This window comes from Eptatretus burgeri, chromosome 7 (genome assembly GCF_056783735.1).
Source record: "Eptatretus burgeri isolate ZD-2024b chromosome 7, Ebu_testis_v1, whole genome shotgun sequence".
Lineage (NCBI taxonomy): Eukaryota > Metazoa > Chordata > Myxini > Myxiniformes > Myxinidae > Eptatretus > Eptatretus burgeri.
The window spans coordinates 64,126,777-64,152,720 of record NC_140967.1 but is presented as its reverse complement, the minus strand read 5'-3'; the positions used below and the strand labels follow the sequence as shown (position 1 = coordinate 64,152,720).

General features: G+C 42.3%; 1 protein-coding gene across 6 annotated transcripts in view; it reads left to right on the top strand.

The window, feature by feature from the left end:
* DOCK9 (dedicator of cytokinesis 9) overlaps positions 1-25,944 on the top strand; it is a 216,509-nt gene that overhangs the window by 84,674 nt on the left and 105,891 nt on the right. For all 6 annotated transcript variants that reach the window (XM_085888824.1, XM_085888827.1, XM_085888825.1 and 3 more), the window contains exons 6-14: positions 2,029-2,124; positions 9,794-9,928; positions 10,540-10,723; positions 16,087-16,160; positions 17,043-17,126; positions 19,461-19,601; positions 21,911-22,123; positions 25,347-25,469; positions 25,850-25,932. In XM_085888824.1, the coding sequence (XP_085744950.1) occupies positions 2,029-2,124; positions 9,794-9,928; positions 10,540-10,723; positions 16,087-16,160; positions 17,043-17,126; positions 19,461-19,601; positions 21,911-22,123; positions 25,347-25,469; positions 25,850-25,932 (1,133 nt within the window). The remainder of the gene's footprint in view (positions 1-2,028; positions 2,125-9,793; positions 9,929-10,539; positions 10,724-16,086; positions 16,161-17,042; positions 17,127-19,460; positions 19,602-21,910; positions 22,124-25,346; positions 25,470-25,849; positions 25,933-25,944) is intronic.

Below are 25,944 nucleotides of genomic sequence, written 5' to 3'. Positions count from 1 at the left end.
CAAATTGTGTACATGTGTCCTTTTTGTTCTCCATGGAGTAACATCACCTGCTCGCAGAACTGTCTTTGTCACTGCCATTGTCAATTGGCTTTACTGTTGTCCCATTAGCCTATTTTTGCCAGCAAGCATCCTTTGCAAGGTTGAATTTCTTCTCGTGTAACCTTAGCTTTAAATAATAGATACGGAACCTTTTACCAACTCGTTCATTGTTCATTCTGCTTGAGCTTGGCATCAAGATGTTTTCAACAAGGCCATATTGTGAAAATGTTTCTCGAACTCAACAGAGTACAACAGCCTTCCTTTTAGTCTTTTTCTCCGCTTTTTATTTTTCCAATTTTGATGCCCTCGACCCTTCCATCTGAGTTTTCTCAAGGAAATGCAATAAAATCTTGTATAAGAAATGGCCGTTGGGCAAATCTTGTCTGTGTTGCATCTCCATCTCACCTCTTTCACATATTTTGATTGTAGCATTCACAATTTCTTTCTTTTGGGCACTGGAGTAATAGTTTAACAAAATTTGGGCCTCCCGAGGAAATGCCATCAGCAGCCTTGTGCTTCAAAACACATTGTAATGGGATTAACATTCAGCAATTTATCACAACCCTCAAAACGATGGGATTTTGATTTGAATTATTGTTCCCTCTACATCCGATGCACAAGGTGGGTATGGAATTTTGCATCTGTCCATTCATTTTCTTGGTACTGTGTTGTTAATGGAATGTGGTGATGAATAAGTAAACAGTACGCAATTATTTTGCTGTATTTCAGTCTCATAATTGATCATGCAGTCATCCCTTAAGCTGGCAGGGGTCGCAATTAGGAGCTGGCAGGGGTCCCAATGTCCTGGGTCATTAATGCCCAGCCTAACAACTTCATGCTCTAATTGTATGTACTTTAAATGTCTCTTTCATTAGCTATGCTCATTGTCTATGCCAATGTGCATGGAATTTTGTATGGCTACTCTGTTGATGTAAACCTGCTGCCTGACAGATAAGGCACCAGAGTTGGACACTAATCTGAAGGCCTTTGAAAGAGCTGCTCCTCGTCATCTCAGAAAGCCATTCCTGAAATTCCCACTCCTTGTTAAGCTATGTTCAATAACCCTGGGGTACCTTGGCTGCATGTATTTGCTTTCAAATTTCTCATATTGTCCTTGCTTATTAAGTTCGTGTTTCAGGCTATGGCACTGACAATTGGCCTATACTTCGGTGAGGCCGTTCCAGAGTTTCTACTCAGGGGTTGAAGTTTGCAGAGCTAGTTCATGCAGGAATTATTATTTTTGCCAAGGTGCTGACAACAATTCCCTTTACTTTGTGAAAAACTGTGGGATCTTTCATGTCCTTTCTGCCAACAATTTATGCTGGCAGAGCAGTCCCAAGATTAACGTCCCATCTGATGGATGGCACACTTTTTGAAGCAACACCTATCGATGAAATACCAGTCTGACAGCTTATCGGTGAGACAAATCATACCCTGACTAGACGGTACAATGGCAGGTATGTTATCTCGATGCCATCCTGTCGCACTGAAATGTATTGCAATATTGACATAGCACATTAGATTGACGTATTGTATATTTTGTGATAATCCCTCAACACTAGCAAGGTGCCCGTACCCACACTGGATTCTAAACGGGGTAGGAATGCAGGAAGCAAAAATGCAAATAGCATCTTCTGTCATCGAGCCGGCAAGCTGGGGGCAACAATTCCCATTTATTGCCACATCTGATGAAATTTAAATGCTCTAATGGTGGCAGGGTGCTCCATTTGAAACTGTTTGTTCGATATATGTAGCTTTTTCATGCCGAGTGTCAAAGCCAGTGTCAAATTTAAAATTTATCGTAGGATTAAAGATCGTTTCCCTTTTTAAGGAGCCTAATTGAATGAAAAGCTTTGTTATTTCATTGTTTTTGATGGTATGTCCTGGAGTCTGATTAAGTTCGGGATTGTGATCCACATTTCTATCTGGAATGTCTTTCAGAGTTTTGGTCTACTGTCTGCAAGCATTATATGTTATTTGTTTCTCCAGGATGCTTCATCACTGTCTTCTCTCAAGGGCGGAATCACCAAGCAAGGTTGGCTCTACAAGGGGAATTTTAACAGCACCATCAGTGTAACAATGCGGGTAAGAATGGAGCCTGTTTTGCTTCTCTTTTTTTCTTTCGAGCTATACTTACATTTGGATGATCCGACAGTCATAGCTTGATTGTGAATTGTTTTGGAATTAAATGGGTTTGGTTATCATAATATCTATGACTGTGTTTGTCTGTGCTGGTACGGTAGTCTAGAGGTATGTGCATTCGTGTCTGACATGTCGAGCCTCGGTTTGATTCTGGAGCCAGGTGTAAGCTGTCATCCTGGTGTTTTGCATGCAAGGCGAATCCTTCAGATGGACGTGGACCTGGGTGACCCATCTGCGAGCATTAGTTAGTGGATGTTAAAGATCCCACAGTGTGTTTTGGGAAAGGCAGGTGAGTTATCGCTGGCACCTTGGTTAAATTACAAATTTGGGCACCCTCAGTCATGTTTCCTACGTCAGAATGGTGACTCGTCCAGGATTACAACCCGATCCAAGAGATTTTTTTTGCAGAACCTACTCTCTGTAATGAGCATATGTGCATACCTTTATGGTACCAACCAGCCCCATGTCTATTTCTCTATCCTGCACTTACCCACCTTTGACGTCTTTCTTGCATGAAAGCAACTTTCTACTTTTTTACGTTTCTCATTTTTATTCTCTCTCTTTGCTTATTCTTCATATAATTTGCATGTTGGATTTTCTTTGCAGGACGTTTTGTCCACAAGGTGTAAAACTACATTTCTCCCTTGCCTCTCCTCTCTGCATCCTCTTGCCCCAAATAAACTATGAACTGCTTTTCAACCTTCCCTTTTCTTATAAACATGTACACCATTGCAGCATTAAATTGTTCAAGTCACTCGTTTCCATCCTCCCTGTTTAACCTCTTGGAATCGACAACTGATCTTTTTGCTCCTAGATGTTTCCCATAAACACGACTGACTGTCTTTTACAGATAGCTTGGCCTTGCGTCCTGTGTTGAACATTTTCTCGTGCTTAGTATATGGAAGTTTTGCTTTTGGAAGAAAAGCAAGTTGCACGGCCCTATTATCTTCCGAAGAGCCATGAACTTAACCAGAGATTTGTTGATTGAAGTTTTTTTGGTGGAAGAAAGCTTTGTTACCAATTCCACCTTTTTCCTGTGAATTATTTATTGTACACGTGTGCTCATCACAAATTACATTTTCGTTTTGGTGCATTGAGTTGATGTCTGGATTTGGTCTCTTTCAAGTCAATGCCACAAAACAGCCCAATAAATGCAAATGCTGTCGCTACCACTGTGCGACGCTTATAATAATTGTCAAGGTGGTGGGAATTGTGAAGAAAATTGGTGGAACCCCTTTGCCAACATGCCATCTTATCAACAGCACCACAAAACACCGCTCGGTGCCTTGTGCATGCTGCAGATAAAGGTGCTTAATGAAAGAGAATTTACAAGGAACTGAGGTGCATGAGGAGGCCATTCGGCCCATCATGCCTGTGCCACACCAATACCAGATTTAATCAATCCGTTGATACCCCTGCCCTTCATGTGCAGCCTTTTGGCTGCTTCACTGGTACTCATTTCGCCAACCTCGGAAGGATGACTTACTGAGTCAACCCCCTGGTGTTAGTTCAGTGGACAACGGAGCTTGAACTCAGGACCCCAGGATGCCAAGCCACCACCCTAACCGCTAAGCCAACACCAGGTTAAGAATGCCAATGAATGTGGAAATTGCTTCCACATTTCAAAAAATGACTCATTTAAGGTTCGTATAAACGTTGAGTTTGAGGTAGGTATAGATAATGCACAATATGGGCTTACGAACATATTATATGCGCAAAAATGACAACATTTGACCACTTCACCAAACTCTACATGTACCTTACCTCCCCTCCACGTACTCCTATCACCCCCTAACCTTCTTTCTGTGTTATTTTCACTATTCAAAAATTTTAGCATACTTTTTATTCCCCATCTTTCTTTTTTTTCAAATCATTTTTCATGATGTGTAGTTTGCAACTAACTTGAGTTGGTGAGAATAATACCAGGCTCATAGTTGCTTTCCAATACAGAACTTTTGAAATGGCGTTATCCACCCCAGAATACTCGGCATGCATGTGCAGAAACCCCAATAAACAGCAATATTCGGGCAGGTGAACTGCTATCGTGCATGCGTGGTAAGGATTGTTACCTAAAATGGGCCACAAAGCTTCTAAAAGAAGCCAAAAGTAGTTGGGAGAGTACCTGAGAGAAATTTGGGGTGTGCCTTTGCATAACAAACGATTTGGATGGATACACCTATCTGGTTTGGGAGCTTCTGAACACCGATGTTCAGGTCAGATCTGGGGCTTGTAAATGTACAGGGTAAGTTTAAAATCAACTTTTGAAATGAGGATATTTACTCTTAATCATGTCGGGGGAGGGGGGGACCTGTAAGGGCTGTTATCAATATATTGCAACGTTTGTGGGGAGGGGGGGGAGGAGGTAGATATTGCTTTAGAAGAGAAATGTATAGAGTAGTATGGTTCGTGTATGAGTAGTTATCCCATCTTGATGTGATTAAGGAGGGAAGCATAGCTTAAGAATTGTCTGTTTAAATGTGCACCATTCAGAGGGTGATGCGTTGTAATAAATAGTTAGGGATTAAGGTTAAGACAATTGTACGTATAACCTCTTGTATGTCCCACTGGATGGTGGACTGGGTGAGATCGAGAAGAATGACTGCTCTGTTGAGTGGGATTGAGCTGTCCAGAGAGCGAGGGGGAGGAGCTTTTCATCGCCTCCCCAAGAGCGGAGTTATGCGTGCCTCCGGAGGGGCGAAGTTTTTGTTGTCACTGGAGGGCGAAGTTTTCGAGGATCTCTCATGAGAGCCAGGAGGGGGAGAGTTGAGTTGTACATGAGGGAGGGAGAGAAGGTGAAACAGGGAGAAAGAGTGGTTGCTCTGTCCGTTCTGCCTGCCTGCCTTCTCCTGTTCCTGCTCTTGCAGTGGTCCTGCTTCGTTATTCCTTCCTTGCCCCATTTGTCGCCCTACCCATGTGTTTTGTCGTCTTCTCATTGCCTTCTCGTCCACCAGCAGAGCTAAGGCCTCATCCAGTTCTTGTCCCTGACCCTTGTCTGTGCTCGAATCCGGTGCGTCGCGCCATCGGTTTTATTGTCACTGTATATAATTATTTATTTATCGATACCTTGCTCCCCCCTTTCTTCCCTTCCCAACCTACCGTCGTACTCCTCCATCATGATTCCATCATCCCCTGGTTCTTTTTATTTATTTGGTTCAGGAAATAAACTCATTGGTTTTAAAAGAGTTAAGAGCCTCATGTGCTCTTGTGATTCTTGCACGCGCAGGGCCACCATTAATTAACGTGTCCAAGGGAGTAAAAGCCAGTTTGGTCCTTCCGTCCAGCATCAGTCTTGATCACCGTGGACACAACAATATCGTTTGTTTGGTTCCAGGGCCACAGTAGAAATTATCTTCGATTTTTGCATCTATTGCTTAAAGGAGAAGTGGTATGTGTGTGCATGTGCGTGCGTGCGTGCGTGCCTTTGCTCAATTGCATTAACAGGAAATTGCTGGAAGTCGACACCTCTCATCCATGGATATTTCTCTTATTTCTGTATATTTTCATAAATCCGATTTGTATTCAGGAACACAACCATTATGGTTAACCATTCTGAAATTGCCACCTTTCATTTAAATGCTGAATATTATGTTTTAAAAGACGATTTAAATTACATATTTCATGCTAGCAACAGCAAATTAAAAGTGCCCGTGTTCGCAGAAGCGAGTCACTGAAATCACACACACATCGCATGCGCAAAAGGCCTCGTTAGCATTCATAGGTCATTTCGAAAGTCCCGTATTGTTCAAGAAATTTGATTTCCCTGGACATGAGCTGCAGGGCAACGAAACTTCCTTTCTGTTCAGATTAGGCATTTTCTAGTGGTAATTAACCTTCTATGTTCACATTATGGAATTGAACAAGAACAGGCTACTTATGGAGGCAGCTATCCACATACAATGCCCAAGGACACATCCAGTTATAGATAATGCATGCTGATAACGGTACATATGCACCATCGCATATACAGTATGCACCATCTAGACTTAGGTAGTGGATATTCAAGATCCCATTGTATCACTTGAAAGAGTAGGCCATTGTGTATATACCTTCACTAAATTTGGTATCGGTGAAGGGACGTGGGTGTTAGGTTACGCAATGTCCATTGTAAGAATTGGTTTCATACATAGAAGACAAAAAATGGACAGAATAAGTTGAGGGGTCGTGGATAAAGAACCAAAATTACGTACCAAATGTCCTCCACTTGTATCGACCCTTCGTTGTATTTCCATATAATTGTCACACACACATCGCCTTGTACTGACTGATAAAACACGACAGAATCGCACAGCCGAGGTTTTTGTTTTTGCATGCGATGTTTGTGCAGTGTACGTCCTTTGCGATATATTTTGTGGTGGTGGGGTTGTGGGGGGGAGGGAGGGGGATTGCCATCCAGCTCTATCATAACTTTACTGAATCATGTTATTGTATTTCTAATTTGAATTTACAAGACAGAATTGAAATAAAAATATTATTGTTTCCAGTTTGCACTTGAAAGGCATGAACTTTCATCTTGTTGGCGTTTCAGTTCTAACTGTTTTCAAACTCACCGATCTGGGGGAAAACGCAAACATAATAATAATATTACCATTTCTTTCATGTCGTAAAGGCACGTCAGGCTGTCAAGGCAATTTCTTTGGCAACGAATACAGTCCTGGACAGGTCACCACACCGAAACAGGTTACCCCCAAATGTTTATTTCCCCAGTACACTGGTACTCATTTCACCAACGTCAGGAAGATGACAGGTTGAGTCATCCCTACCTGGTGTTAATTCAACGGTTAACAGGGCTCAAACTCAGGACCCAAAGGTCCCAAGCCAACCACTTTAGCCACGAAGCCAACACCGGGCTTTTACTTGTGCCATTCAAGATTGAAAACACATTTCTGTTTTTTTTAAGTAGCTTATGAAGTTGAATAAAATTATTTGCTGAGTTTTGAATCGAAGGGTCTTCTAATGTTGCACACTTGCCGCTGGAACATGATACGTTTGTCAGAAGACTGAAAACACGACCTCCCATTGACTCACAAAATCTTCACCACTTTCTCGCCCCATATTTTCCTTTCCCACTGCCTGATAAAACACTTCCATGATTTTGAATTCCCTGTAGATTCCCATATTTTACCCAGCAAGCAACAAAGAATGGGTCTACAGGGAGTTGTGTATTTTCCATCACGCTAATTCTCTCCACCTTCCCCCTTCCCTGCAAAAACTCACCATCCTTGTACCCCTTTCCCTTATATTATGAATACCCTGGCCATCTGCTGTCTCTAGATCAAAGTCATAAGGGAGATTGCATTGTAATAAAGAAGTTTATAGAAGCGTGGCAAAGACATATGACGAAAGGCTTTGATTCATCATGTGCTGTGTTAATTAATTGTGTGTTTAACACATCTCGATGGTATTCGGAGGGTCTCTTTTTGAAGCCTACCTGATTTCACGAACATATCGAGATGACTGGCCGGTGGCCAATCCTGTGCAGATGATGCTACCATGGATATTTTTGTTTAGTGAAGCCAACAAAAGCAAACCCCCAATGTTGGGGAAGGGGGGTTTTGAGATGGTAGCCGTGTGGCAGCTGCACGGCTTTGTTTAAGCAATTCACGCCATGGCACGAGGTCAGCCCGGCCATCTGTATAGTGCACTGGGCCCAGCATGCCATATGGGCGTTCCGAGGGTAAACACAGACTCTTGTTTCTCTTTCATTCTGACGGGTCAGCAGTGTCTGTTGTGCATAGTTTTATGTTGAGGACGATAACCAAAAGATCATTACATCTTGGAGATGTGCCTTCATACATTTATTAAAGTTGTATGATGAACATGAAGCTGGATACCAGATGTTCCATGTTGTTTCGCATTTCCTGGTTTTGTTTAGTAGTGATGTAATGAACTCAAACCATTACCTTCCATTGTCTCTGACTTTCCAAAGATCATTTGAATGTGAGGAGGATTCAGATGGTGTAGCTGTTGGGGCATGGCATTTGACATCCGAGGGATCATAGATTCAAATAATGAGTCTATTAACTTTTGTATTAGGTTTTAGGTGGAAGAGAAGAAAATATCACATGGTAAAACACAGACGAGTTCACGATGGGCTCAACGGCCTTGGCTTGTGTTTGGTTTCTGTGTACTCTCATATGGGATTCATTGTCAGGATCCATTTATTACTGAACCATGATTTATGTTTTTTTAAATTTTATTTGCATGAAGCAAGTTTCATGGGGATGTTTTTTTTTGTGTAGTCCTCGTGTGTGTTTTTTAACAAATAATTTATCTTTATCAGAATGTAGATATGTACAAATCTATCAACAATGATAATCATATTTTTGTCTTGTAGATAATGCATGCACCATAGTTCACAGAGCGATGACTCGTGTGTCTCCTTGGCTTGTGGAACGCAACTGAACACTTGGCTCGGTCGTGGTCTGTTGTGAACAAAAGCAGGAAGGTCAAGGGAAAAATTGAACATGAGGGAAGATTTGGGTTGGCTTCACTTGGTCACATTTCCCCAATTTTCTTTCTCAAACACTCCATCTCAACATCTCATTTTTTTGAACATGCATATAATTTTGGGTTTAAAATGGTATAAAGTTGTCTGTATCTGAACTTTTACTTTAAAGTGTCATTGTTTAAGTCACTTTGATTAAAATAAAAAGTTAGAACAAGAACGGCCATCGGAAGAGCACATACCTCCGCCTGGCTGAACAGTTTACGTTTTGTACCCCACTGATGGGCCGGATCTGCATCCGGACCTGAACCTAAATCCAATCGGCTTGTTCTTGTCACCTAAACAACTAATCCACCAAGTTTCGTCCGAATCCTTCCACAACTTTTTTTCTTGTCACTCAATGGTGAAGAATCACTTTTAAAATTCTAGCACCCAGATCCGGATCCGGATCTTCACCAAAATCGAATCAATCTATCCTTGTCACACACCCAACCTGTCCACCAAATTTTGCCTGAATCCGTCACCAACTTTTTGAGATATCCTGCCCACAGATAAACAGACGAAGAGGGGTGAAAACATAACCAACAGGTGGTACCTTTGGTGGTGGAGGTAAAATAAACGCATTCAGATTTATTGTTTCGATGTTTATCATAAAGGAAAATTTACATTTGGATGGCTTGGTTATCGCTTTGAAATGACAATGAGCCATCACAGATTCACAGTGATAATGTCTCAGAAACTTCTCATTTTGTCCAGGTTCTGAAAAACCTTTCAATTTATGTGTTCACTCTGTATAGGTTAAAGTTGAATTTCCATTTTGTGACAAAATATTCTGAAAAACCTTTGAATTTATGTGTTCACTCTGTATAGGTTAAAGTTGAATTTCCATTTTGTGACAAAATATTCTGAAAAACCTTTCAATTTATGTGTTCACTCTGTATAGGTTAAAGTTGAATTTCCATTTTGTGACAAAATATTCTGAAAAACCTTTCAATTTATGTGTTCACTCTGTATAGGTTAAAGTTGAATTTCCATTTTGTGACAAAATATTCTGAAAAACCTTTCAATTTATGTGTTCACTCTGTATCGGTGAAAGTTGAATTTCCATTTTGTGACAAAATAGATTTACACCAAGTTGACAAAGAGCATCATTTGTGCTTTCTGCAGTCATTCAAGCGGCGCTACTTTTATTTGAGTCCGTTACCAGATGGTTCTTATAATCTCAACTTTTACAAGGATGAGAAGCTGGCCAAGGAACCGAAAGGCAGCATCTATTTGGACTCGTGCGTTGGAGTGGTGCAGGTGAGCGCAGTCTAGTATGTGCAGTCTTTGTAATGACATTATACTGTTTGTTTCGACTCAGCTTTTTAATGAGTACAGTGTATTCTGAGAAATGACTTATGAATGAACAGTAAGCACATTACATCAATGTTATTTTGCATCAAAGTTTGAGGTGTAAATATATTTGTGTTTCTGCCTTGTGATCGTATCAGCATAGTTGCAAAAATATTTAATTAGCCTGGGCTTGAAAAATGACTCTTCTATATTATTTTTTTACACCCACAATCATTCCAACGTTCTTGTGGGGTTGGCTAATTCATATGTATAATGGATGTGAAACCTATACTGTCTCTATATATGTAATATTTTTATAATATATATATATATATATATATATATATATATATGTATATGTATATTATAAAAATATATATGTATATATGTGTCTGTGTGTGTGTTCTAATGCCAACAGTATAAATTTAGGGAATAAATGCATGGTAATACTCCACAAAATATGATTTTCTCCATCAAGTCATATTTTCTAATCACAGAGCACATCAGAAATAAAACAATGAAATATCCTGATTACTGTATGATCTGACAATGCCACGTGTTCCCATTTACCAACACAGAATACCAAGCTACGACGACATGCCTTCGAGTTGAAGATGCAAGATCGCACCTGTTTTGTGCTTGCAGCTGAGAGCGACAGTGAGATGGATGACTGGATGTCCACTCTACACCGAGTGCTCCAGCTTGGCTTTGAAAGTGCCATGCAGGAGAGACGTAATGGGGATGCTGGCAGCGATGGAACAGGTACGATGCAGTCATCAAAATGAAGACAGTTTTCTGCACCGTAGTCCCAAGAAGGAAGCCAGACTTAACATCACACACACACACACACACGCACACACACACACACACACACGCACACACACACGCACACACACACACACACACACACACACGCACACACACACACACATATTATTTTCTGGTAAGTACTTACAAAAGCTATTTTATTTCAAGTTATAACCTCAACTTGCAAGCAATTTATTGATTTCATAACCAAGTGCCTGGATCATCAGCTGGGCACCGTTTTTCATCGAGGTTTTGCTTGTTTCAGCCCACAATCCATGTACAAAAACAACAATATGATTTCACTCTTTCATGAGCTTTGATGTTTATGATATACTGTGTGTGTGTGTGTGTGTGTGTGTGTGTGTGTGTGTGTGTATACATACATATATATATATATATATATATATATATATATATATATATATATATATATATATATATATATATATATATATCAAAAGAGGTGGTGTTAACATTGTTTAGGAATTTAGTGAGGGCCACATCTAGAATATTGTGTGCAGTTTTGGTCACCACAATTCAGGAAGGACATAGATTCCAGAGAGAGGGTTCAGCGCAGGGCTATTCGGTTGATTACGGGCCGAGCTAGACTCAGCGATGAGGAGCGGCTGAAGGAGACAGGGCTTTATACACAAAAAGGAGGCGGTTATGAGGAGATATGATAGCGATATTTGAGATAATGAAAATTAGAGATAAAATAAGTGGAGATGATTTATTTAACAGAGTAGACAGTGATAGGACCAGGGGCCATAGCCTGAGAGTAAAGAAGAGGAGAGTTAAGATGGTAGCAAGGCAGGGGACTTTTACTCAGAGAGTAGTTAATGCATGGAATGGCCTCGTTGGAAAGGTAGTGGCAGCAGAAACAGTAGATAAGTTTAAATTATAATTAGATAGGTACCTGGAAATTATGGAGATAGAGAGGTATGGGGATGTTGACAGGACTTTTAGGTAGTTTGAGCATTGACGGGTGATTGTGTGCATGTGTACGGAGTTGGTCAGGTTCGATCTGTGACCTGCTACAGGTACCATGTAAACCTGTACTAACCTGTTCCATGGTCGGGTTGTCGGCGACTAAACCGTCTCCCCCACCAGGTTTTCTGGTGAGGAGGGTGTTTGGATATGGACACCCAGCAGGATTAAAAACAAAACCTGTCAAAGGGCGGAGGAGCTCCTTGTGAGCCAACGGCCATCCATATCTAGTGCCCAACTGTGTCTGCGGACGTCCTCCTGCAGTTGGGTTACTTCTTATTTGGAGGTTGGTGGCAGGATTTGCACTCCAGCCACCGTAAAACGCTTCATTCCGCAAAACGCAAAAACGCAAAAAAATCTGAAAACCCACTCCGTGGGAGTACCTCCTGTGCAGCTTCCCTTCGCAGGGCAGCTCACCGGATGATGGGATTGGGGCAAAGCCTTCGGGACCCCCAGTCTTTGATAGGAGGGAAACCACGGGGAAACATCCCTGGGTCAGATTGCGGGAGAGTGTGTCGGAGTGGTGCTGAGGTGTCGTCCACCAGACGGCGGTCTCCTTGGGTTAACCTGAGGCGGTCCCTTCGGGTGGGTGCCTGGAATGTCCTATCCCTAAGAGAGGATGATCACCTGTCTCTGTTATCATCTGAGCTCAAGCGTTTGGACATCGGGATTGCAGCTCTCTCTGAGGTTCGGAGACCGGATTGCGGCGAGATAATGGTGGGTGGTTACACCTACTATTGGTCTGGTCGCTCTGATGGTTACCATACCCAAGGAGTTGCTGTAGCTGTGTCCAATAAGCTGACCCCAATGATAATTGAGGTAACACCGGTCAACGAGCGTATTATGAGATTAAGGATTCGTCACTCCTTAGGTGTCATTTCCCTGGTCTCTATTTATGCTCCGACTGAGGCGAGTGATCTTACCGTGAAGGATGCATTCTACGCCACACTCGAGTCTGTGGTTGATCAGTGCCCCAGACGAGATACACTTCTAGTCTTGGGGGATTTCAATGCATCGACTGGAACTGATAGGGATGGTTATGAGGTGTGTGTTGGTCCCCATGGGTCAGGAACTATGAACCAGAATAGCACTAAGTTCCTTGACTTTGCAAGAAGTCATGGACTTAGGGTGGCTGGTTCATGGTTTCAGCGCCCGCAAGCTCATCGCTGGACTTGGTATTCCAACGCTGGCGGTGTGGCAAAGGAGATTGACCATGTCCTCATTGACGGTCGTTGGAGGATGATCCAGAACTGCAGGGTCTACCGGAGTGCTCAGTTCCTCAATACTGACCACAGGCTTGTTGTAGCAACTCTAAAGCTGCACCTTAAATCCTGGAGAATGGTACCATCCCAGCCTAGGCTGGATGTTGCCAAGCTCAGGGATGAGAGAGTAGCTGAGGAGTTTGCGAACAGGCTGAGTGGACACTTGGGGGGTCTGGGTGCTTTGGGGGTCCTGAAGAGTTGTGGAGCACCTTCAAGACCACCGTCCTTGATGTTGCCGGTGGATGCCTTGGAGTTCACCGCAGGGCAAAGAAGAATTTTGTCTCTCAAGGGACACTGGATACCATTGACCAGAGTCGCAGGGCCAGGCTGAATGGCAGAGCTGAGCTGTTCAGGGAGCTGAGGCGTAAAACTGTACGTGCACTGAGGGTGGACAAGGAGGCCTATGTGCGAGGAATCTGTGAGGAGGTAGAGCATCACCTGTGGACAGGTGATTCTCGTCCCGCTTACAGGGGAATTCGCGCATTACGTTCATCCAAGCCCATCCCTCGGAGCACTGCAGTTCGAGCAGAGAGTGGTAGGCTCTTGACAGAGGAGTCTGAAGTGAAGGCTCGCTGGGCCGGTTACTTTGAGCGGTTGTACCAGGCTGATCCCCCAGCTGTCGAGTTGGACGTCAAGGGTGTTACAATCCCTGTTGCTGACCCTCGAATCAACTGTGGTCCACCATCGCTTGTGGAAACACGGGCTGCGGTGAACCAGTTGAAACGGGGCAAAGCTCCAGGGATCTGTGGCATCCATGCTGAACTTCTCAAGGCTGGTGGAAATGCTGCACTCGCGTCGTTGCATGCAGTTTTGTGCTCTGCCTGGAACACAGGCATCATCCCAACTGACTGGAAGAGGGGCCTTGTTGTCCCTCTCTGGAAAGGGAAGGGTGATCGCCAAGACTGCAACAACTACCGAGGGGTGACGCTGCTCTCAGTGCCGGGCAAGGTCTTTGCTCGGATAATTCTTGATAGGGTTCGCCACCATCTGCTTGAGCACCAGCGTCCAGAGCAGTCAGGCTTTACACCAAAGAGGTCAACGATTGACCGTATCCTTGCTCTTCGTGTCCTCACTGAACGCAGACGAGAGTTTCGGCAGGGGCTGCTTGCAGCCTATGTTGATCTCTGTAAAGCGTTCGATTCAGTGAATAGGGATGTCCTCTGGAGGATTCTTGTTCTTCGTGGGGTGCCACCGAAACTGATCGATCTGATGTCTGAACTCTACTCTGGTACTGAGAGTGCTGTGAAGTGTGGTGGTACCGCCTCTGACTTATTTCCAGTTGTTACTGGAGTTCGTCAGGGATGTGTACTTGCCCCCACACTTTTCAGCACTTGTATGGACTGGATTTTTGGGAGGATGTCGGAGAGATCAAGTTGCGGTGCATCGTTTGGCAATGTCAAGATCTCGGACCTTGATTTTGCAGATGATGCAGTCATCTTTGCGGAGACTTTAGACATCCTCTTGGGGGCCCTCGAGGTGCTGAATGAGGAGTCGGAGCCGTTGGGATTACGGATTTCTTGGGTCAAAACAAAGATCCAGGCTTTCGGTGACATCTTGGATGCTGCTGTCCTGTCTGTGTCTGTTTGTGGTGAGGATGTTGAGGTCGTGGATAGATTCACTTACCTTGGCAGTGATATTCATGTCTCCGCAGGTTGTGAGCCGGAGGTCAATAGACGTCTGGGTCGGGCCTGGGGAGTCATGGATTCACTGGATCATGGGGTGTGGCGCTGCCGGTACCTGTGCGGGAGGACGAAAGTCCGAGTCTTCAGGTCCTTGGTACTTCCAGTCTTGCTCTATGGGTGCGAGACTTGGACTTTGACCAAGGATCTGAGACGGAGACTTAATTCCTTTGGTACCAGGTCTCTTCGGAGAATCCTTGGCTATTGCTGGTCGGATTTTGTGTCCAACGAGCGGTTGCTGAGAGAGACTCGGATGAGATTTGTTACCTGCATAGTCCGTGAGCGTCAGCTGCGGCTGTATGGACATGTGGCTCGCTTTCCTGACGCTGATCCTGCTCACCAGATTCTCTCAGCGAGGGAGTCTCATGAGTGGAGGAGGCCAGTGGGCCGACCACGTGCCTCATGGTTGCAGCAGGTTGACCATCATCTCAAGGAGATGGGGATGGGCCTGGCATCTGCCTGGGGGATGGCCAGACGGAGGCCCCTGGAGTACCGGCGGAAAGTGGACGCAGCGACGCGCTGTTCTGGCACATGCTCCCATACCTGACCTGACCTGACCTGTACGGAGTGCTGTTGGTGGGGGTCTCATCAAGGGGTGTGGTGTGGTTGATGTTGTGTGTTTTTAACCAAGCCCATGCCCCTCCCCTGAGGGAAAGAAGAAAAATAAAAATACAAAAACTTAAAATAAATCGATTAAAAAAACAAACAAAAAACACATACTGGTATATATATATATATATATATATATATATATATATATATATATATATATATATATATATATATATATATACACATATACACATATACACATATATACATATATACATATATACATATATACATATTGAAAAGGATGGTTTTGATGTCAACAGTGATGATGGATTCCATGACTTTCCTTGTACAGTAATTTGAAGGAAGCTAATAAACCTGTAGTTAAGAGTATCTATTTTGTACCATGTTGTGTAATGCACTGAGGTTGGCTGACGATCAAGTAGACAGGTTACCGAGGTTCAATGATAGGAGGAACAGAGCAGAAAGTGGCAGAGCAGGTTTTTAGGACACGTGTGCTGATGTTGTCTGGGCCCATCACAGAATTGCGGTCGATCGTTGCCAGAAAGTTCTCCACATTCTTCGCTACGAAAGATAGTGCCAAGGAGCAATTGGGCTCTATGCAATGTTCATTTTTACTCTCACATGGAATAAAAGTGAGCTTACACTGTTGGTGAGGTTTCACAGTTGAGTGTTAACAAAAACTCTGACCTGAGCCTTGTGTGAGACTAAAAAAGTTGGTTTGTGCTCCTCTTTTAGTGAATCTTGTTTGTTTGTGTGGCTTGGTAGGACTTCTGCTTGCAAAACTGGCTCTAAATTTTTCTTCCATTTATTCTAGATGAAGATATATCTGGGAAGCCAGAAAGCATGTTGGAAAGCTTGGAGAGTAGCATGCATCCTGAGCTTGTCAAGGTGGGAATTTTTCTTTTTTTCCTTAGCTTATGCCCGACCCATACCTTATTCTGTTTCTTACATACCCTTGCCACTCATTTGTATTCGTTTTCACCAACGTTAACTTGGCTTAATTACTTGTGTTAAATGTTTGGCTCGATTATTTTACAACTTCCCTTGCCAAGTTACGGTTTACATTTTTCTTTCTTCATTGTTTTTGGTGTTGTTTGCCATTGTCATAATCATGCCTTTCTTGACTTGTTTTTCGTGCAGTGGGAGATGGGGTTTTGAGATCAAGTGTGTCAGAGTGTGTTGGTGTGTCAGTCTAGGGCATAACTGTTTTACTTTTTGAGCTTTTGTCTTCAAATTTTCAACAAACATTCATGATGAGAATATGGAGAAAACTAATTAATCGTTTGGTCAAAGGGCAAAGTAACACTAAGTATAAACAGGCCTTATTAGCCCATCTACTGCACAGTGCGAGAACGCCTGGTTTTGTAATTGCTTCCGTGTTTCTTTATTTACCATTTTAGCTTCTGTTCTCAAATTTTCAAAAACCTTTATTGTGAGAAGATGGAGAAGAAATTTTTTTAATAAATATTGCATTTTTTGGGGGGGTTGTAATTTCAGTGATTGTTTTCATCAAGTTTAGTTTGAGTGCAAACCGGATGTGGACACTTTACATTTTGAGATGTTTTCTAATTGTATGTTTGTTTGTTATCGTGTGGTAAATATTGCAACATCTTTATTCCATGAAATATAATATCTGTGCTCTTATTTCTATCAGTTACTGAAACCGATTAGTAGATATTCTGTTGTTAAGTGGAATTGCAATTTGAGTTTTTAAAAATCACACTGAATGGAGTAACTTATTTTTGAATGGTATTTGTGTTCACTGTGCAGTACGCACGAGAGACTGATCACATGAACAAGTTGTTACGTTCTGAAGCACGTCACAAACTCTTTTCACTGGATCCAGACTTGCAGGTCTGTTCGTTTGTTGGGATCTGTCAAAAGTTGCCTTTTTCCTTTATACACTGCCTTTTAAGAAATCTTCAAATAATGTTCTGCTATCGAGAGGCTATTGCATCGACTTGTGTAACAATATATATATATATCAATGAGATAGTGGTCGGGTAAATAATGTGCAGTCACCATTTTGACTTGATTAGTAGTCACGAGGGGAGTTTTTCAAAGAAGGATATTAAGTTGAAGGAGGGGAGGTTTTTACAAGACACTGTTTTGTGTAGATAGTTAAGAAGTAGGAGGAGAGGATGAGGATGTACTGTTTATTTATACAGGCTTTCATCCTGATTGTGGTTTTGAGGTGGTTTAGAAGGGTATAAGTCTTTCTCAGGATATTAGCCTTTGTGCACAGAAAATGCAAAGCAATCTGAGCTTGTAACATTTCCCATACTTGAAATCTGCATGGTATGGTAAGAAAAGTTAGAGAAATTCATTTTCTTGTCTTAAGTTTGACTCTTTGCAAGGTAACTCGGATCGGAATTTCCATGTAGTATCCATCTCTATGCAATCCTGCCAAAGGTCTGGCAACCTGTGTTACTGACGATGCGTAATAAGCATTTGTGCATGTCCGTTTAATATGAGATTATAGTTTTCCATTTTCAAATTAAAGCTTGAATTTTAATTTAAATATCTGTTACCCAATTTTAACCTGTTGGAAGTGGGATTCTCAAACATTGCTGTCATCGTGTATCCCCTTGTTATTTCAGATTTTATGATTGTTGTTCTGACACATCCCTCAGCCCCAGCCATGAGACTTGAGATGCCGTACTTGGACTCTCCATTTTACAAAGATCATTTTCAGATTCTGAAGCCCCAGGATACTTGATTGTAGTACCATGCCATGTGATGCTGTCCACTCCACTGACCACACAGATGAAAGGCTTGTGTTCAACTGCTCTTCCATTATTTTCCATGAGATCAATCCATCCATTGAGACCATACTCTGTGCAGAGAGTTGGTGCTGCCTAAGCAGTCTCCTTGACTATTGGGTACAATCCTGGACAGGTCGCCACTCTGGCGCAGGATACCAGCAAGCTGGCACTCATTTTGTCAACCTCAGAAGTTTGGCAGGCAGAGTCAACCCCACCTGGTATTAATTCAACAGCTGAGCAAGATTTGAACTCGGGATTCTAGCATCCCAAGCGCACCACCCTAATCATTAAGCCAACATCAGGCATATCCATGAGCTGCAAGGCTTGATTTACTTACTTGTGCTTCTCTGACATCCCATTACCTTCTTAAACTTCTCTGTCACTTTTTGGAGGATTGTTGTGACAAAATAATCATGTCTGTCCCATCTACCATTCTGTCAATGTTATTTTCCTTCTTGAGGTGATTATTATTATTATTATTATTTTTGATGGTCTGCCAGATCGATGGTCAGGGTTGATGTTGCTTATATTCTTCCATTTCATGATGCTTCTCCTCATTATTGATTTAGGAATTGTTTGGGCTGTTGAAATCATCGTGATGGAGGTGCCCACTCTGATAGAATATTATCATTGATTCTGACTCTTTGGAACTCTGCTTTCTCCTTCCTCTGGGACACGATGCTGTCAAACTGAGTATTGACTGTTCCCTGACTGTGTCTGTTGTTGATATTCCAGCATGCAAATTAGATACACAATTGGCTAATTCTCACAACCAGAAAGGGGTGTCCCATGACTTGTACAGAAGTAATAAGCAATATTCTTGGTCTTATTTTTCCATGTAATTGGAAAAATTATTTGAAGTATTTCAAAGAAGTACAATAACACAATTGGCATATTTATTATTTAGTCCTTCGTTTAACTGTGAATAACCAATTTGTCCATTTTTTTTAGTATACATACAGTCTCGTCTCATGGGAGTGAGGTGACAGAGTAAAAAGGCAACGCTACTGACGGCGTGGTAGTTGGGCAACTGTAGAATGCAATGAGTAAGGGAATGAATGAACAGGAAAAGAGAAGAGGGAGGAAGTGAGGAGACAGTAATGGCAAGTGAGAGGGTAGGATTAGGAAAGGTTAATGAGAGTAGAAAAGATTGTTGGTCAAGATGGAGGATGGCATTCAATGGTGGTGCACTACTAGCTTTTGAAGCATTAAAGGCAAAAGTGCAATTGAACTGTCTGCAGAAACCGTCCATTGAAAGTAAAAGCACTAGTATCACTAGCAACTACAATGTATGATATCTGTTTTATCAGAGAAGCAATATGCATCAAAAAGAGTGCTGGCCATCTTTGATTTACTTGTTACGATATATGACATCACTTGGCAAAATAACATGATACCAATTAGCTATTGTTTGTGTGTTCAGAGGGTCGACTTTGGGAGCAGGGAGAGTGAAGTGCTTCCATTTGAAGAGCATTTTGGTTGTCGCGTGCTCTTGAGGTGTCACGACCTGGTGTTCAACCTGCAGTGCTGCATCACGGATGGCGAGGAGGGCCCTGCGACCAATGTATGCTCTTTTCCCATCGTTAGCAACTTTCCCCTCCCAAAGAATTTCTACTGTGGTCACTTCTGTGTCGGTTTGTGCGAGGGAATTGGCACACTGCCTTGGCAGGGTGTGTGTTTTGTTGGTGTTACATCATCAGCCACATTTCCACGATCAAAGTAAGTAAACGTGCAATTATTAAGGCAAGTAAATAATGATGTGGTGAGTTTACATAAAAGTGTTTCCAGATGTTTTGCTTGACGAATCCATCCTAATTTTTATTTTTTTTAAACTTTGATCTCCTATTGTAGAATCACAAACATGCAGCTTAATGAGGATGATCACAGAGCAATAAGAGGTTCTGAGTCGATTACATATTTCCTTTGTAACGGGGGAGAGGAGATTTATAAATTGCAAAAAAAGAAAAAACTTGGGAGAGGGAGTGGGGGTGGAGAGGAGATGTTGGAGTGAACTGAACTTGTTCATGTCAGTAGGAATGGGTTCTCGAAAGGCAGCATCCCAAGTCAGCATTACACCAGCTGGCAGGTTCTTTTTCTAATACAAAGTTGAAGCTCGTTGAAGAGTGAGGTGAAAGGAAGTCTGTGTATGAGAGGTCGGCTCATGGTTGGGCCGAGCACTTTGTAGTACCTCTTCCAGTGATTGTGGAAAAGAGTAGGTTCATCTGGCAATCCTTCTAAAGTGAGGATGAGAATGTGAGTTTTGTCTGAATTGAAAGACATTTTCCAAATCACTGTCTGATTATTTTCATGTTCCACCAGAGAGCAAAGCTCCTGCTGCCGGTAGGATTTGGTATTGTATGGCATAATGTGGAGTCGTCTGCAAAGAGTCAAAGAAGATTATCCAAGGCATCAGAAAGGTCATTAAATATAAATGAGAAACACGACTATGTTTAATACTCTGCCTCCGGGCAGCTGGAAGAGGAGATGAGAAGATTCCATTGAGGGTCACTTGCTGGCAGTGTGAATGGTGGAACTCAGCAAGCCATTACAGAAGGTGGCTATGTATTACACAGGAGAAAGCTTAACAAGCAGACCAGGGTGTCTAACTGTGTTGAATGCTTGAGAAATGTTTTTGCTCTGTTCATATTCTGGTCTGATGAAACGAACATCATAGAGTACTGTATTGCAAACTAAAATAATAATAAAACAAACAGGCTGAAATGTTCCAGTGGATTAATCTCTGATTGCTCACGTTACAGAATCGATAAAACCAAATTGATTTGAAAACACTTGTTTCATCTTTTGTTGTAGCATTAGTGGGAAGTACATTATTCTTAATAAACTTGGCTCTTAAAGAGGTTTTCAATAAAGTATTAATTTGTTGGCATAACCTCATCGTTTTACCAATGGCATTTGCCTTTTTATGGACATAGATGTGCTAATTAATTGGCTTATGAAGCACACACCGTGTCTATATTAACTACAAGCAGGGGTACTCGGCATTGCGCACTGCTGTTCTAATCCTGTTGGCATTTTGAAGAAATCAAATTTTATTTTTGAATTGTTTTTGTGTGGGGCCTAAAACGCTTCCCTACATCTACTAAAGAATGAGGTTGGGGATCATTTAATGTAATCTTTCACATCGCTACAAAGGCTTAGGCAATATAGTGATTACAAAAAAAAAAAAAAATCAAAATTTTCAATTTTTTTATTCTTTTTGCCTAAAACATTCCCTGGCACTCACTGATGAACCTCTGAAAGTTTGACCAAGATTATTTTGGCCATCTCTGAGTAAAATGGTGACAGACAGACATCTCTCTTTTCATGTAGATGAAAGGTGGTGCATGTGTGCGTGTGCTAGCATATTTTGTGATTTTTCAAGAAAACCAGTGAATGTACAAGTGAATGGACATATTTTGTGATTTTTCAAGAAAACCAGTGAATGGACAAACAGAAGAATTGATTCAATGTTGATGAAGATCCAAATCCGGATCCGGATCCGATATTTTTTTTTTTAAGCGATTCTTCACCATTGAGAGATAGGGCTAAATTGATATATAGCACAATATCTCAAAAAAGTTGTGGATGGATTCGGATGAAACTCCGTGGACAGGTTGGATTTGTCACAAGGACTAATTAATTTGATTTTGTTGAAGATCTGAATCCGGATGTGGATACGAGAATTATTTAATTTTCAAGGTGATTCTTCACCATTGAGAGATAGGGGCCACAAACGATATATAGCGTGATATTTCAATAATGTATTGGGCCCGATATGTTCTCGTGGCTCAGGCATTACGTGGCATAGGTATGCGCTCTACCGGTGCCCTTCTAGTTCATTGATTTGTTCATTCATTCATGTATTTTTGCCAGATTGAACCCTTTTTCCTGCGCCTTGCATTGTTCGATGCCCGCCATGGGAAGAAGCTTTCTGCTGATTTCCATGTTGATCTAAATCGACCACAGTTGAGGTCGATGCTGGTGGGGTCATGTACGACTCCAGCGGATAGTTCAGGAACTGAAATAGGGCCTGCTGAAGCAAGAACACTTTCTTTGTCAGAGGAATGTCTCAGGTATCCAACACAGGTATGTGAGCTTCTTTTCAAAGCTTATGTGTTATGTGAGGATAATTGATATGCATAAACTGAAGGGTAAAGGCCCAAGAAATGATGTGAAAGCAAATGGGTTAGAATGGTCTCTATGGAATGTAATAAATACTGTTGTGAGAAACAAATCAGTTAGTGATGCCACGAGGTTTCTAACCAAGCAGTTGGAAGCAATATTAATGCGTGTGGAGAAGTAAACTTATTGACTTTGAAAATAGGTTGTTGATTCGCCTCGAATAAGACAAGTTGTTGATTAGCCTTCGAAGCTTGCAAGATATGCCTGAAGCATGGAGATAGCCAATTGATCTCTAGGGATGGACCCAAAGATCCCTCACATTTATGATGATGTGCTCTTGTTTTTGTGGAGCCAGGTTCACTCAGTCTTCCATAATGTATTTTATTGAGTGTGGGACAGCTGAGCAGAGGTTGCAGGTGTTGTCAGTGGTGCCGTAGAGTCTATGTTTGTACTGTAAAAGCTGTGGGTGGTGTCCACAGTGGAGGCATAAAAAGTGAACACGATCAGACCTGGGTAGTCTATTTCTCTGTGTCGTTGATGGGTGGGGGGTTAGTGCCAAATATGCTGTTTGGGCCCACGTTGTTGATTGCATTTATGGTGACGCGAGTCTGGATGTGTTTTTTTTTTTTTAATAGTTGTTGACTTATTGTTGATCAGTGGGGGATGCTTTGAATGGTGTTGTTGAACTGTCTTTGTAAGCCTGGTGTTGGCTTAGTGGTTAGGGTGGCGGCTTGGGATCCTAGAGTCCTGAGTTCAAGCCCCGTTGGCCGCTGAATTAAAATACACCAGGAGGTTGTCTTCGCCTGTCATCCTTCCGAGGTCGGCAAAATGAGCACCAGTGTACTGGTAAGGGGGGCACTGCATCAGCGGCATAGCCGCGTCCCCACAACCAGCAGCCACAGGCTGCGAGAGAGAGAGAGAGAGAGAGAGAGGAGAGAGAGGAGAGAGAGGAGAGAGAGGAGAGAGAGGAGAGAGAGGAGAGAGAGGAGAGAGAGGAGAGAGAGGAGAGAGAGGAGAGAGAGGAGAGAGACAGACAGACACAGACAGAGTCTTTGTGGTGTAGTATTAATGTTTCTACGGGGCTGTGGGTCGTTGGACATATAGTGGCACAGGTGATTATGGTTGGCACTTGCAGCTGCAAGGAACTGCGTACCTCTTATGTACTGGGACATGACAGAAGTAAATAGACGCCTTAAATTTCTTCATTTCATCTGTATAACACAGTTTTACTCAATGGTTTTTTTTCAGAAACGAGTTCCTGGGTCTGATATGATAATTAACTCTGCCTCGAACCTATGGAGCACACAAACTTTCCGATTTTCAAAGAGAACGAATTGTTGGCAATTTGGAATGTGGAGTCAGTCAGCATCAGATGGCTCAGAAACTTGGCATTCCGCTTTCTACGGTCAATCGGGTGATTGTGCAATTCACCAGCGAAGGCAAGGAAACCACAGCTTCCCATTCTGGTCGATCTTGGCCCTCAGAAAGGTGTCTTCGAGCTGTCAAGCGGTCCACTGAGAAAACTCCCCATTGCAAGGCAGCAGATGTTGCAGAGGTGGTCCAAGTTAGCTCAAGAACTGCCGTGCGGTACCTTCATCAACTGGGCCACGATGGGAGAGCATCTGGGAGCAAACCTCTTCTTGGACCAGCCAACATTCAAAGGACAAAGAAGTGGGCTGACGAGATGGCCAACAGACCCTTGGAGTTTTGGCAAACTGTCATTTTTTTCAGATGAGTCCCAATTTGCTCAATTTTCTGACAGTGGACGCGTATGGGTCTGGAGACTTCCCAGTCAAGAGTTATATTTGAACCGATTGCAGCCAACTGTCAAACAGGGTGAGTTTTCAGTAATGGTGTGGGGAGAAATCTGGAGCACTGGTCGGTCAGAGCTTGTGGAGTGTGTTGGCAACATCAACACTCTGACACACATTTCTATCCTTGAGGATGGACGTCTCCCTGTCTTCTCCACTGGTCAGATGGTCAAATACAACACTGTTGATGGAAGATGGAGCTCCATGCCACACTGCAAAAAAGACCAAAGAATGGCAGGAAAGAAATGGGATCAAGCGACTTCCATGGCCAAGTCAGTCTCTTGACATGGATGCCATTGAACACCTCTGGGCCATATTGGATCGAGCTGTGTGGAAAAAGTCCAGGAAACCAACATCACGGGCAGAATTGCTAACCCTTTTACATGAAGCCTGGGCAGAAATCCGACAAGAGAAAATTTCAGAACTTGTTACTTCTTTGCCTGAAAGAGTAAACACGTTGAAATCTGCAAATGGCAAGTCTACAACATACTAGTGTATGTATTAAAATGGATCAAATGTACTTCAAATGTTCAATAAATAAATTATTTGAAAATCATAGTGTCTATTTACTTCTGTCATGTCTCTGTACAAGTGGTCTTTGATTTTTAGCATTTTTACCTCTGTGTGTCGGTGCTCGATGGGTGTTGTTAATGTGCATCATGTGATGATGCGAAGGGCTTTGTTTTGTATGGTCTGAAGGGTGTTGACATGTGTGTTTGTTTGGTTGGAGCCCAGGATGAGCTGGTGTAGTCAATGACTGATGTAATGTATTGTTTGTATTTTAGTGATGTTGTTTCTTTGTGGTATCCGAAGTCGGTTCCTGTGAGTGCTCTAAGTGTGTTCAGCCTGGGTGTGTATGTTTTTTTTGTTTGTTAATGTTTGTGATATGATTTAAGAATAACTTCCTCTTCTTCTTCTTTCGGCTGCTCCCGTTAGGGGTCGCCACAGTAGATCATCCGTTATGATCCGCATAATGATTTGGCTTAGGTTTTACGCCGGATGCTCTTCCTGACGCAACCCTGGTCGCCTCTTACTACACAGGGATATGGTACACCTATTCGAACTGGGGAATACACCCGGTTAGAATATGATTTAAGAATAACATGGATGTTAAAAGTGACACCTATTATTTTTGTTTGGTGTATGTGTGTGGGATCGGGATGTTGTTCAGTCTGATGTGTGGTGCAGTGTTTTGTTAAAAGAATGACTTGATTTTGAGGTGGCTACTTTTAGTCTGTTATTGGTGAGCCAGGTTTGTAGGGTGCTGAGGAAGGGTTGAAGTTGTGTTGTGGTGGTGTTGATGTTACTTTGGGTGGAGGTAATAGATGTGTTTTAATGCATGATCTTTTCCTTGTTAATTGAGTTTTATGTGGCAGGGTATTTTCTCGGTCACTGATCCACATGCTGATGTATTTTTGGTGGCACGGGTGGAGAAGGTGCTGCAGGGTGGTATTGCCCAGTGTGCTGAGCCCTACGTAAAGAGCTTTGATTCAGGAAAGGTACAATCACATCATTTTGTATTTTGTTTGTATAAATTACTCAAATCATATGATTTATTAATGTTTCATTGTCCTTCAGACTTTAATATGTTGCATCCACAACATTTGATCAGAGTTTGACTTTGAGATCAAGGCTTGGTCATATTTTCTCAGTCTTAAGTATACTCACCTTTCAAATACTTATCAGTAAACCCACCCAACCATACCATATTTATCAAAATCACAGGATTTGGTATTGCATAGCATAATTAGCCATTTGTATAAATGTATTGCAGTAAATATACGTATTTGTCCAACAATGCTGCTCTGTTATATATCTTCTCATTCATATAATTTCTTCTTCATTTTTCCCAATCGATTCCATCTTATAATAACCACAGACAGCACAGAAGGTTTTGAAGCATGCAAGGCATGCCTGCAGCAAGCTGGCACAGTACCGCATGCCCTTTGCTTGGACCGCAAGGTTTGTCAGAGT